This window comes from Haliotis rufescens, unplaced genomic scaffold, assembly GCF_023055435.1.
Source record: "Haliotis rufescens isolate VD_foot unplaced genomic scaffold, xgHalRufe1.0.p SCAF_34, whole genome shotgun sequence".
Taxonomy (NCBI): domain Eukaryota; kingdom Metazoa; phylum Mollusca; class Gastropoda; order Lepetellida; family Haliotidae; genus Haliotis; species Haliotis rufescens.
Window position 1 is genome coordinate 3,522,167 of NW_025964046.1, and position 15,254 is coordinate 3,537,420.

Genomic DNA, 15,254 nt, shown 5'->3' on the forward strand with positions numbered 1-15,254 from the left:
GAATGCGGGAATGTATGACAATTATTTTGTTCAAAACATCAGAAAAGAAATATTTCAGTTGTTCAATTGATCAGTTTCTAAGTTCACCGGCCGTGTTTACATTTATTAAACTTAGGAAGCAAAATGATCGTTTAAGAAAAAGATGAAAAAGAAGCAGAAAAAGAAATTGAACTAGGTCTAGATGGATCCACAGACTTAGGTCCTAGAATCTATATGACAGTCAAAACGAATTCAGCGTTTCAAATGATTTGTTTGAATGAGAAAGTATCTATCGATGATCATTTTCCTATGAAAATTTACATGCTTTCATGAATGAAGTTATACCATATTGCGATTTATTTGAAAAAGGGGGATCCTCCCCATTTACCCCCCGTATTTTTCTTTAAAAATATCATAAAGGTGGGGTTGTACCTGCCTTGAACCCCGCTGTGTTGTCCGCCCAACAAAGTATATTGTTCAAGTAACAGAATGAACTTACCGTCGTGCGATTTATTAGAAAAAAGGGGGGTGTAACCCCCCTTCACCCCCCATTTTTACTTTAATATTTCGACAAGGGGGGACAAACACCCCTTGTACCCCCCGTGTGTTGTCTGTGTAAGGAAATACTGAACTGCAGACAGCGTTCGGTAGAAAAATGGCGGCCAACAAATCCTCTCGCTTCGACCGTAAATAACGAACTGCGCATGCGTGGAGCGTTAATCATTCGACAACTTCCGTAAACACGTAAAAACGTTCCTTCCGAAGTAGGGACCCAAATACTGCAGTCTACCCTAATGTGTCATCTGTCAGATGGATTAAACGTCCTGGTTCAAACATAATGTTGTTCATTCGATGCTTGTATCTCGCACCATGAGAGCAACCCATGCTTCCCGTGAAAAGTGACTATGCTTGTCGTAAGAGGCGACAAACGGGATCGGGTGGTCAGGCTCGCTGACTTGGTTGATGCATGTCATCGTATCCCAATTGCGTGGATCGATGCTCATGATTTCAATCACTGGATTGTCTGGTGCAGACTCGGTTTTTTTCACAGACCACCGTCATATAGCTGGAAGATTGCTGAGTGCGGCGTTAAACAACAAACAAACAAAACAAACATGTGTCAATGATAAGAAAAAATACTTATTTTATTCGATCGACATATTGCATAAGCTAAGAAACATGCATTCTATCGAAAAATCCATCTTTAAAATATCAACTAAGAGAAGGCGTAGGGATCCTGATCCCGAGAGATTGTCGAGGCATGTCACGTGGCCTCTATGACCTTACACGACGCCCACATATAGCTTGAAAGTTGTGAAATGTTGCTGCAATGACGTCACTCAACACAAATATTGACATCAGTTGACAAATGTAGAACATATTTCTGACGGCTGTCAACTTGGTGCAAGGACGGTTACTCTCCTTTGCAACATGAAGTTCAGGGTCGTAAATAGACGGCGGCGACGAATGTTATGGTGAGGTGTTTGTTATTATAGATTTTGTTTGTTGTTTAACGCCGCACTCAGAAATATTCAAGCTATATGACGGCGGTCTGTAAATAATCGAGTCTGGACCAGACAACCCAGTGATTAACATCATAATCCACGCAATCGGGATACGATGACATGCATGAACCAAGTCAGCGAGCCTGACCACCCGATCCCGTTTGTCGCCTCTTACGACAAGCATAGTCACCTTTTAAGGCAAGCTTGGGTTGGTGAAGACCTATATAAGCTTTGAGTGAGTGAGTGAGTTGGGTTTAACGCCGCTGGAACAGTATTCCAGTTATATCACGGCGTGTAAGCTTAATGTGGGAGGAAAGGCGGAAGTGATGCAGGTCTCAGACGTTTACCACTTCGGTGAAACCCAGGAGCACGGGTATGGTGCTGACAAACCTAGAAACATAATCGGTTCGAACCGGGATTCGAACACAAAATCATAGGTTTCTGGCGTGCCCAAGGGACGCACCTCTGCACAGCGAATCGCGGCGCCTTAGACGACCGGGCCTTTCGTGTTCCTATAGAAGCTTTGAATGAAGCTTGTCAAATACAAAAGCTGTACATTAAGGACATGACAAAAAACATAAAATAGGTTAATAACTCAGAAGATTGAAGATGCATGCACAGGCTAGTGAACAGATGTACTGTGTGTGATTATGGAAAGTTAGAAGGGTCTATTACGAGTACATATGTCTGGGACACAATAGAGTCTGTAGTGTACAGAGCTACCAATGACGCCATGATAAGCTGGTGACAACACAGAGTCTGTAGTGTACAGTGCTACCAATGACGCCATGATAAGATGGTGACAACACAGAGTCTGTTGTGTACAGTGCTACCAATGACGCCATGATAAGCTGATGACAACACAGAGTCTGTAGTGTACAGAGCTACCAGTGACGCCATGATAAGCTGGTGACAACACAGAGACTGTAGTGTACAGTGCTACCAATGACGCCGTGATAAGCTGGTGACAACACAGAGTCTGTAGTGTACAGTGCTACCATTGACGCCATGATAAGCTGGTGACAACACAGAGTATGTAGTGTACAGTGCTACCAATGACGCCATGATAAGCTGGAGTCAGCACAGAGTCTGTTGTGTACAGGGCTACCAATGACGCCATGATAAGCTGGAGTCAGCACAGAGTCTGTTGTGTACAGTGCTACCAGTGACGCCATGATAAGCTGGTGACAACACAGAGACTGTAGTGTACAGTGCTACCAATGACGCCATGATAAGCTGGAGTCAGCACAGAGTCTGTTGTGTACAGGGCTACCAATGACGCCATGATAAGCTGGAGTCAGCACAGAGTCTGTTGTGTACAGTGCTACCAGTGACGCCATGATAAGCTGGTGACAACACAGAGACTGTAGTGTACAGTGCTACCAAAGACGCCATGATAAGCTGGTGACAACACAGAGTCTGTAGTGTACAGTGCTACCAATGACGCCATGATAAGCTGGTGACAACACAGAGTCTGTAGTGTACAGAGCTACCAATGACGCCATGATAAGCTGGTGACAACACATAGTTTGTAGTGTACAGTGCTACCATTGACGCCATGATAAGCTGGTGACAACACAGAGTCTGTAGTGTACAGGGCTACCAATGACGCCATGATAAGCTGGTGACAACACATAGTCTGTTGTGTACAGTGCTACCAAAGACGCCATGATAAGCTGGTGACAGCACAGAGTCTGTAGTGTACAGTGCTACCATTGACGCCATGATAAGCTGGTGACAACACAGAGTCTGTAGTGTACAGTGCTACCAATGACGCCATGATAAGCTGGTGACAACACAGAGTCTGTAGTGTACAGTGCTACCAAAGACGCCATGATAAGCTGGTGACAACACAGAGTCTGTAGTGTACAGTGCTACCAATGACGCCATGATAAGCTGGTGACAACACAGAGTCTGTAGTGTACAGAGCTACCAATGACGCCATGATAAGCTGGTGACAACACATAGTTTGTAGTGTACAGTGCTACCATTGACGCCATGATAAGCTGGTGACAACACAGAGTCTGTAGTGTACAGTGCTACCAATGACGCCATGATAAGCTGGTGACAACACAGAGTCTGTAGTGTACAGAGCTACCAGTGACGCCATGATAAGCTGGTGACAACACAGAGACTGTAGTGTACAGTGCTACCAATGACGCCGTGATAAGCTGGTGACAACACAGAGTCTGTTGTGTACAGTGCTACCAGTGACGCCATGATAAGCTGGTGACAACACAGAGTCTGTAGTGTACAGTGCTACCAATGACGCCATGATAAGCTGGAGTCAGCACAGAGTCTGTTGTGTACAGGGCTACCAATGACGCCATGATAAGCTGGAGTCAGCACAGAGTCTGTTGTGTACAGTGCTACCAGTGACGCCATGATAAGCTGGTGACAACACAGAGACTGTAGTGTACAGTGCTACCAAAGACGCCATGATAAGCTGGTGACAACACAGAGTCTGTAGTGTACAGTGCTACCAATGCCGCCATGATAAGCTGGTGACAACACAGAGTCTGTAGTGTACAGAGCTACCAATGACGCCATGATAAGCTGGTGACAACACATAGTTTGTAGTGTACAGTGCTACCATTGACGCCATGATAAGCTGGTGACAACACAGAGTCTGTAGTGTACAGGGCTACCAATGACGCCATGATAAGCTGGTGACAACACAGAGTCTGTTGTGTACAGTGCTACCAGTGACGCCATGATAAGCTGGTGACAGCACAGAGTCTGTAGTGTACAGTGCTACCATTGACGCCATGATAAGCTGGTGACAACACAGAGTCTGTAGTGTACAGTGCTACCAATGACGCCATGATAAGCTGGTGACAACACAGAGTCTGTAGTGTACAGTGCTACCAATGACGCCATGATAAGCTGGTGACAACACAGAGTCTGTAGTGTACAGAGCTACCAATGACGCCATGATAAGCTGGTGACAACACATAGTTTGTAGTGTACAGTGCTACCATTGACGCCATGATAAGCTGGTGACAACACAGAGTCTGTAGTGTACAGGGCGACCAATGACGCCATGATAAGCTGGTGACAACACAGAGTCTGTTGTGTACAGTGCTACCAAAGACGCCATGATAAGCTGGTGACAGCACAGAGTCTGTAGTGTACAGTGCTACCATTGACGCCATGATAAGCTGGTGACAACACAGAGTCTGTAGTGTACAGTGCTACCAATGACGCCATGATAAGCTGGTGACAACACAGAGTCTGTAGTGTACAGTGCTACCAAAGACGCCATGATAAGCTGGTGACAACACAGAGTCTGTAGTGTACAGTGCTACCAATGACGCCATGATAAGCTGGTGACAACACAGAGTCTGTAGTGTACAGAGCTACCAATGACGCCATGATAAGCTGGTGACAACACATAGTTTGTAGTGTACAGTGCTACCATTGACGCCATGATAAGCTGGTGACAACACAGAGTCTGTAGTGTACAGTGCTACCAATGACGCCATGATAAGCTGGTGACAACACAGAGACTGTAGTGTACAGTGCTACCAATGACGCCGTGATAAGCTGGTGACAACACAGAGTCTGTTGTGTACAGTGCTACCATTGACGCCATGATAAGCTGGTGACAACACAGAGTCTGTAGTGTACAGTGCTACCAATGACGCCATGATAAGCTGGAGTCAGCACAGAGTCTGTTGTGTACAGGGCTACCAATGACGCCATGATAAGCTGGAGTCAGCACAGAGTCTGTTGTGTACAGTGCTACCAGTGACGCCATGATAAGCTGGTGACAACACAGAGACTGTAGTGTACAGTGCTACCAAAGACGCCATGATAAGCTGGTGACAACACAGAGTCTGTAGTGTACAGTGCTACCAATGACGCCATGATAAGCTGGTGACAACACAGAGTCTGTAGTGTACAGAGCTACCAATGACGCCATGATAAGCTGGTGACAACACATAGTTTGTAGTGTACAGTGCTACCATTGACGCCATGATAAGCTGGTGACAACACAGAGTCTGTAGTGTACAGGGCTACCAATGACGCCATGATAAGCTGGTGACAACACAGAGTCTGTTGTGTACAGTGCTACCAAAGACGCCATGATAAGCTGGTGACAGCACAGAGTCTGTAGTGTACAGTGCTACCATTGACGCCATGATAAGCTAGTGACAACACAGAGTCTGTAGTGTACAGTGCTACCAATGACGCCATGATAAGCTGGTGACAACACAGAGTCTGTAGTGTACAGTGCTACCAAAGACGCCATGATAAGCTGGTGACAACACAGAGTCTGTAGTGTACAGTGCTACCAATGACGCCATGATAAGCTGGTGACAACACAGAGTCTGTAGTGTACAGAGCTACCAATGACGCCATGATAAGCTGGTGACAACACATAGTTTGTAGTGTACAGTGCTACCATTGACGCCATGATAAGCTGGTGACAACACAGAGTCTGTAGTGTACAGTGCTACCAATGACGCCATGATAAGCTGGTGACAACACAGAGTCTGTAGTGTACAGAGCTACCAGTGACGCCATGATAAGCTGGTGACAACACAGAGACTGTAGTGTACAGTGCTACCAATGACGCCGTGATAAGCTGGTGACAACACAGAGTCTGTTGTGTACAGTGCTACCATTGACGCCATGATAAGCTGGTGACAACACAGAGTCTGTAGTGTACAGTGCTACCAATGACGCCATGATAAGCTGGAGTCAGCACAGAGTCTGTTGTGTACAGGGCTACCAATGACGCCATGATAAGCTGGAGTCAGCACAGAGTCTGTTGTGTACAGTGCTACCAGTGACGCCATGATAAGCTGGTGACAACACAGAGACTGTAGTGTACAGTGCTACCAAAGACGCCATGATAAGCTGGTGACAACACAGAGTCTGTAGTGTACAGTGCTACCAATGACGCCATGATAAGCTGGTGACAACACAGAGTCTGTAGTGTACAGAGCTACCAATGACGCCATGATAAGCTGGTGACAACACATAGTTTGTAGTGTACAGTGCTACCATTGACGCCATGATAAGCTGGTGACAACACAGAGTCTGTAGTGTACAGGGCTACCAATGACGCCATGATAAGCTGGTGACAACACAGAGTCTGTTGTGTACAGTGCTACCAGTGACGCCATGATAAGCTGGTGACAGCACAGAGTCTGTAGTGTACAGTGCTACCATTGACGCCATGATAAGCTGGTGACAACACAGAGTCTGTAGTGTACAGTGCTACCAATGACGCCATGATAAGCTGGTGACAACACAGAGTCTGTAGTGTACAGTGCTACCAAAGACGCCATGATAAGCTGGTGACAACACAGAGTCTGTAGTGTACAGTGCTACCAATGACGCCATGATAAGCTGGTGACAACACAGAGTCTGTAGTGTACAGTGCTACCAATGACGCCATGATAAGCTGGTGTCAGCACAGAGTCTGTAGTGTACAGTGCTACCAGTGACGCCATGATAAGCTGGTGACAACACAGAGTCTGTAGTGCACAGTGCTACCAAAGACGCCATGATAAGCTGGTGACAACACAGAGTCTGTTGTGTACAGTGCTACCAAAGACGCCATGATAAGCTGGTGACAACACAGAGTCTGTTGTGTACAGTGCTACCAAAGACGCCATGATAAGCTGGTGACAACACAGAGTCTGTAGTGTACAGTGCTACCAATGACGCCATGATAAGCTGGTGACAACACAGAGTCTGTTGTGTACAGTGCTACCAGTGACGCCATGATAAGCTGATGACAACACAGAGTCTGTAGTGTACAGTGCTACCAAAGACGCCATGATAAGCTGGTGACAACACAGAGTCTGTTGTGTACAGTGCTACCAATGACGTCATGAAAAGAGTCTTGTCGGCGGGTGACGTGTATCACAGGGTGGTATCTTTAATGACTGAGTAATAAGGATCAGACGACGGCGACTCTGCTGATGCTGCCGGTGTTGACGTTGAAGGTCGTGGTTGGTTGTCGATGTTAATGTTTTCATACGCATCCTTGACAGGGATCAGTGAGGTATATAGATCCTTCCCCTTGTTCTCATCTGAACGAGAAAAACATTTTCCTAGCGTTAGAGGCCGACCATTCAATATTCATTCAGTGCTTCAGAGCATACTAGGGCGGTGAAAAGAAGAGCCAAAGATTGTTGTGAACTCATAACCCATTATCCAGGACATCAAGCATATAACTTGTGATTTATTTTATGATCACGCCATCGGAGTACGATGACACAGCATCGACCACATCACCGAGAATGGTCACCCGGTCTATATAGTTCTATGCCTAGAATGTGTTGCTGGGGGCATTATCTACCCGGAATCCCAAAGGGGTGTTATTTTGTTAAAAATAACTATAGACATCGTCAAATAATATAATTTCAATTATATTCTTTTAGAACATATTGTAAACTTTTTTAAATGTATTTTATGGACATTGGGAGCAGATGTGTTGGTCATTCGGAAAACGGGTAAATTCCTCACCTTCTCTGGTAGTTTTGTTGTCACCCTCAGCTTCCGCGCTTGTCAAGGTCTGGGATTGACACTTGGCCTTTGTGCCTGAAACACACACAATCCAGTGATTGACATCATGAGCATCGATCCACGCAATTGGGATACGATGACATGCATCAACCAAGTCAGCGAGCCTGACCACCCGATCCCGTTTGTCGCCTCTTACGACAGGCATAGTCACCGTTTACGGCAAGCATGGGTTGCTGAAGACCTATATAAGCTTTGAATGGAACACACACACACACGCACGCACGCACGCACGCACGCACGCACGCACAAACACACACACACTCACAACACACACACACAAACACACACACTCACAACACACACACACAAACACACACACACACACAAACACACACAAACACAAACACTCACAACACACACACATAAACACACACACACACACACAAACACACACTCACAACACACACACACACACACAAACACACACACACACAAACACACACACACACACAGACAGACACACACACAAACAAACACATACACACACACTAACACACACACAAACACACACACTCACAACACACACACACACTCACAAACACACACAAACACTCACAACACACACACACATAAACACACACACACACTCACAACACACACACACAAACAAACACACACACAAACAAACACATACACACACACTAACACACACACAAACACACGCACACAAACAAACACACACACACACAAACACATACACACAAACACACACACAAACACACACACAAACAAATACTCACACACTCACACACACAGAAACACACACAAACACAGCACTCACAACACACACACACACATAAACACACACACACACATACACACACAAAAACACACACAAAAACACACACTCACAAGACACACACATAAACACACACACTCACAACACACACACACAAACACACACACACAAACAGACACACACACAAACAAACACATACACACACACTAACACACACACACAAACACACAGACACAATCAAACACACACACAAACAAACACACACACACACACACACACACACACACACACACATATATATATATATATATATATATATATATTCCTTATAGGAGAGATGGTTGTGACTCACTTAAAATTGATCAATGGTTAAGTGTTTCTGTTCTCACGTCTCAAAGAAGTCCAAAGTAATACATCTATTCAAATATACTAGCCACATAAAGAAACTGTGCACGGAGAAAATATATTCTGGATTGAAATACAACACAGCAAGAACAAAATGATGCAGACGCTGTAGCAGCTGAATGATCGGACCATTAGAAAATGTCAACGGGACCTGAACAACATCTGTTACGATGACGTCAGAAGATCAAAATGGAGTAGGGGGTCAAACGACAAAGTCACAAAGCCAATAACGGGTATGACCACCCTGTGCGTGAATCACAGCAGTGCATCGGCGACGCATGGAGTCCACCAAATGGGCACGGAAGGCCTGGGGAATGGCCTGCCATATCCTCCTCAAATCCTGTGCCAAGTCACGGACGTTATCTGGAGGATGAGGAAGACGACGCAGACGGCGCTCCATTTCATCCCATACATGCTCTATTGGGGAGAGTTCTGGAGAATTTGCAGGCCATGGCAGTAACATGACATTGTTATGGTGAAGGAAATTCATCGCGACCCTAGCCGTGTGAGGACGAGCTTTGTCCTGTTGAAATGTCAATCCCGGGCCGTGACGTTTCAGGAAAGGAATGACCACAGGCCTCAGAATCTGATCTCTGTAGCCAACACCGGTGTGATTGCCCTGAACAACCACCAAAGGGGTTCGGTGCCGTGCTGTTATCCCACCCCAAATCATCACAGAGCCACCTCCAAAACGATCCCTCTCCACAATACAATTGCGTGCATAACGTTCTCCAAAACGCCGGTAGACACGTTGGCGCCCGTCACTGTGGGAAATGTTGAACCTCGATTCATCTGTAAAGACAACATTTCTCCACCATATTCGAGGTTGGCGAACATGATTTCGACACCATCTTAGACGGTTGACGCGATGACGGTGTGTCAGGATGGGACGTATGGCAGGGCGTCGTGGTCGAATTCCGTACTGACGTAAACGATTCCTGACAGTGTTGGGATGGATACGGCAGAGTCGAGGAATTGTCTGGGACGTCGTTACTGCCGTTTGGAACCTGTGTCGGAGATGTGTAACTCGAATCCATCTGTCCTGTCTTGGCGTCGTTACTCGGGGACGTCCTGAACGTGGGTGGTCGGCAACGTCATTTGTGTTCTGATAACGCCTCACCAATGCCGATATCGTGTTACGATGGCATTGGAAATGTGTTGCCACCTGTTGTTGCCTCATTCCCGCTCGGATCATTCCAATGGCTTCATGACGCTGTGCAGCTGTCAATCTTGGCATGATTTGCTTGTGATATGCTTGTGTCTGCGCCTGAGAAGTTTTGAATTTTTGAATGGCCACAGATCATGCTTTCCAAAGTGACAGCGAATTTTGAGTTGCACATGCTGTGTACAGCTGCACAGGGTGCACGTGCAGTAACACATTGCACGTCCATAGGCCCCCATCAATGACGTCATATCGCATGGCACGTGCATGAGCGTTTGAATGTCTCCAATAATTGCTGTGCTCAAACCTATATTTCATATATGGACGGCGTGTCCTTATATCTATATTTTCTCCGTGCACAGTTTCTTTCTGTGGCTAGTATATAGTTTTATAATTTGATATGAAGGATATATGTCATTGGACAAGCATATTCATTGTAATACTTATAGAAGACGAATATACACAAAATGTTAATTTGGTGAAGACTAATCTAGATTCAGAGATATATTCATCTGGCGGGTTTTCCTAACCTGTTTTATCAGAAAGTTGTCGTAAATGCAAAAATAGTTTCCTGTTTTGAGAGGTCTCTTTTGTCAATTTTGCCTGCTTTGTTTCAAATTTCATATCTCTCAATCCGAAAACACATATATTAATATGCAAATAACAATACGTAAATAATAATCTGTTATTGATAGTATGTATATTAAATTTAAATTATGAGGCTTTTAGACTCACTCACTCACTCACGCACGCATGCACGCACGCACGCACTCACGCACGCACCCATGGTGTTTGTAAAATACTTACACAACACAACAGTGTACACAGCCGCTGTGAGGAGCACTGACGCCACACACGCGATGACCACAACGTACACGGGCACACCTGAAGTGGTTGCTGCAAATAGAGTAGGCAGCAGCCAAGTGTTACACACCTATGCAGATAAAGTATGCATCAAAATCAAATCACGTGTTCCACACTGCTACAAATCTACTTGGAGAAAGAGAAATTTGCCAATCATTCTTAAAACGCTCTCTACTTTTATTCACATACTAACTTCCCTCCCAAACCCCCGTAATGAGTTTCAGGCGTGATAAGATTCTGTTACCTCATTAAACAATTTGAAGGACTCCGATGTGATGCTGGTGACTTAAAATGAGCAATCTGATCACATATGTTAAAAACATTTTGCATCCTTTAAACAGCAATAGGAGATAATGGTGGTGAGTTGAGGTGAAAGGGGTTGAACGTCGCGTCCAAGATTATTGCACTTATATAGCGACGTGTGTGTGTGTGTGTGTGTGTGTGTGTGTGTGTGTGTGTGTGTGTGTGTGTGTGTGTGTGTGTGTGTGTGTGTGTGTGTGTGTGTGTGTGTGTGTGTGTGTGTGTGTGTGTGTGTGTGCGGGTGTGTGGGTGTGTGGGTGTGGGTGTGTGTGTGTGTGTGTGTGTGTGTGGGGGGGGGGGGGGGGGGGGGTGTGTGTGTGGCTGCTTGTACTAGTCCGGACTAAAGCCAATTTATAGTGTTAGCACACTGAGATACCATGCCGCAGTTTTAACATGAATACCCCACTCAGACACAGTATACTGACTCCGAGCCGACCAGTCCTTGTTAATGCCGGGCGTCAGACAGGATAACAACAAGTACCATCTTTTAACGTCTTTTGGTATGACGCGGCCTGGGATCGAACCCCGGACCTTCCACTCTCCGGGCGGACGTTCTACCACTAGACCACGGAGGCGGTCAGAGATATTGGTAGGCTGGGGGCCAAGAGGAACAAGGTTCATGATAGAGATGATCCTTACTGGAAAGATATTATAATATAAGAGGTGTACTTTGACAATACCGGTGAAAATGTATCTGAACCTCTGTGGCTAAATCCCCAACTTTATTATAAGAAATCAGGCTAAAATGGCAAAAACAGTAAACTACAGTTATAACGAACTCAAAGGGACCACTAATTTTAGTTCGTTATAACCGTAGTTTGTTATGAGCATATACAACACATGTACAGATAATGGTCGGGACAAACAAAATAAGTTCGTCATATCAATCAGTTCGTTATAAGCGTGTTCGTTATAAACGTAGTTAACTGTATACCATAACAGATACGTGTAGATACATGAAGAACGAGAACCTCCAGGATACAAATAACATAACATTTTGGACTATACTCGGTTAATTGAACATTGATGCATTGACAGCCTTGGATACAATGTGTACTTATAAAATCCTCGGGAGGAATTGTTGAAACAGGAAAAGAGGATCAAGATATTATTGTGATCTGTACATTTTCGTTTCGGTTTGTTTTAAATGTTTGATAAATCTCTTCGAAGGAGATATTTACTCTCAATATAGGAGATGATGCACTTAAAACTACACAACTTTCAAATCTGAATGGGATCCCGAGTCTTTAAAGCTAACGGATGTGACAAATGGCATCCCCATGAAACTTTTGTTTTGGTTTGGTTTGTTGTTTAACGCCGCACTCAGCCATATGTGACAGCGTATGTGACTGACAATCCAGTGATTGACATCATGAGCATCGATCCACGCAATTGGGATACGATGACATGCATCAACCAAGTCAGCGAACCTGACCACCCGATCCCGTCAGTCGGATCTTACGGCAAGCATAGTCGCCTCTTACGACAAGCATAGTCGCCTCTAACGACCAGCATAGTCGCCTCTTACGACAAACATGGGTTGCTGAAGTCCATACCCGTATCTGTGGTCACTGTGACGGAGGTGTAGCTGCTGGAGCCATAATCATTCAGAGCATTCATCCGAATTTGGTACAGTGTTCCAGGTTCGAGGTCATCAATATCCAGTTGAGGGGCTTCGTCCTCACTCGGCCTGGTTGGATGCGTGGTCCATTGCCCACCAGGTTCTCTGTACTGTATGTTGAAACTCTGTGTGGCGCCACCATTGAACGCTTTCTCCCACTGCAGTGTTACCGAACGTGGGCCGGTGCTTGTCGCTTTCAGGCTGCTTGGTATGTTTGGCGTGGCTGAAAACAATGCGGGTAAATTAGATACATTGCTTTACGTTATGGTAGAAACAGTGTAGCCAGCATATGCACTTGTACAGAAAAGAAAAACTGACTCTGTTAAATTCTTCTTCGCAATATGATGACAGTCACTTGCATAAGTAGACAATGCGTTTACCAACTACATCACAACTTGGTTTGGTTGATTATTGAAAATATCACAGTCAGTTGTGACCTACTTGCTATGTAATGTCCCATTGGATGAATTTGTACCTGCATGATGACGCGATATCTGACAATATTGTATTTTCACCTAACTCAAACTAACATTTTTAAAACAACTGCACAATATATTTTTCTCAAAACTGTTTTCGAAACATATTTACCAAAAAAATGTACTTATGAATCACTCAATTCATTTGTATACATTTATCCTGCCTTTTAAGAAGTATGTTTTATAAAAAAAACTAACTAACATTTGGAAACCAGAGCTATCTTCACTTCCAATTGGCCTTCTGTGTTTTCCACGTTGACAGTGTAGTTCAAAAAGTCGTCTTCCTTGACATCCAAAATGGTGATACTTCCTGTCACAAGGACGCCCTCAGTGCTCACTTCAGTGGTATTGATTGGTCTCGAGTCTGGCCTTTTCCTCCACTTGAAGGTTGGCGGTGGGAAGGCTATGACGGTCAAACTTAGTGTTGCGTTTTCGTGCAGATTTGAAGCAAACACCAGATTGTCAGATGAAGATGAATATCGCCTTGGGGCACCTGAATAAACAATGGATGCCGACATGACATAAATCAAACAAGAAATATGGCAGATAACCTGATCTTAAAGTGCCATTCGTTTTGATTTCCACTTTATTTAAACCCGAAAAAAGATAATGATGATGATAAAACATTTAAATCATAATTTAAGCAAATATATTGATCAATGTGAATCTTGAAACATGTGTGATTGGTCCCCCAAAGTTTCAAAGAAGGAAATTGAATGTTTGTTTGTTTGTTTGTTTGTTTGTTGTTAAACGACGCACTCAGCAATATTCCAGCTATATGACGGAGGTCTGTAACTTATCGAGTCTTGACCAGACAATCCAGTGATTGACATTGATCATGAACATCGGTCCACGCAATTGGGACCGATGCATGCATCAACCAAGTCAGTGAGTCTGACCACCCGATCCCGTTAGTCGCCTTTTACGGCAAGCATGGGTTGCTCAAGACCTATTGTGCTATATATGAACAGCAATATCAAGAAACTTATTTTGAAAAACATGTTACTTACAAGTGACTTGTAATAACACAGTCTGTGGGGTAGCTTTTCCGATCAAGTTCCCGGCCGAGCAGGTGTATTCCCCCCCTTCCTGGCAGGACACATCCAGTAGCATCGCTTTCATTGTTTGTTTGTAACTCCGCACTGGGTTATAGTTGCTGATCTTCCTTCTTCCTATGCTGGAGGTCTTGTTCCTGATCTCTATAGTAGAAGCCGGATAACTGCTGATGTTACACTGCAGTGTCACGTTGTCGTGTTCCGTCACGGTCACGGTTCTGTCCCCAGACGTGACACCAAAGTATTCTATACGAGGAGCATCTTAAACACCACAATAATTTCATTAATGAACCATGTTGTTATTACTATACACTTATCTCAACTCTCATTTATAATGGAGTTATATTTTCTAATAGTTATAAAGAATCAGTTTTACTTCTGGCTTCACACTACATTGTCACATTGTCACGTTGTCGTGTTCCCTTACGTGCCTGGTTCTGCTCCCTAACGTGACACCCAAATGTTCTATGCGAGGAGCATCTTAAACACCACAATATGATTATTAATAATTTCATCAATGAACAAGTTATCATTGATATCAACAGCTTCAATATGACTTCAGTGTTATAACAATATGGCTTCAATATGACTTCAGTGTTATT

General features: G+C 44.5%; 1 protein-coding gene across 1 annotated transcript; it reads right to left on the reverse strand.

Annotated features, from left to right (window-relative positions):
- Positions 1-4,229: 4,229 nt before the first annotated feature.
- Positions 4,230-14,950, reverse strand: LOC124148304 (synaptogenesis protein syg-2-like). Its single transcript, XM_048380985.1, has 6 exons — positions 14,608-14,950; positions 13,800-14,090; positions 13,057-13,344; positions 11,144-11,233; positions 7,971-8,045; positions 4,230-7,534 (listed from the first exon to the last, which is right to left on the reverse strand). Exons 1-6 carry the CDS (start codon positions 14,717-14,719, stop codon positions 7,365-7,367), a joined length of 1,026 nt encoding a protein of 341 aa, XP_048236942.1. The 5' UTR covers positions 14,720-14,950; the 3' UTR covers positions 4,230-7,364.
- Positions 14,951-15,254: the final 304 nt, after the last annotated feature.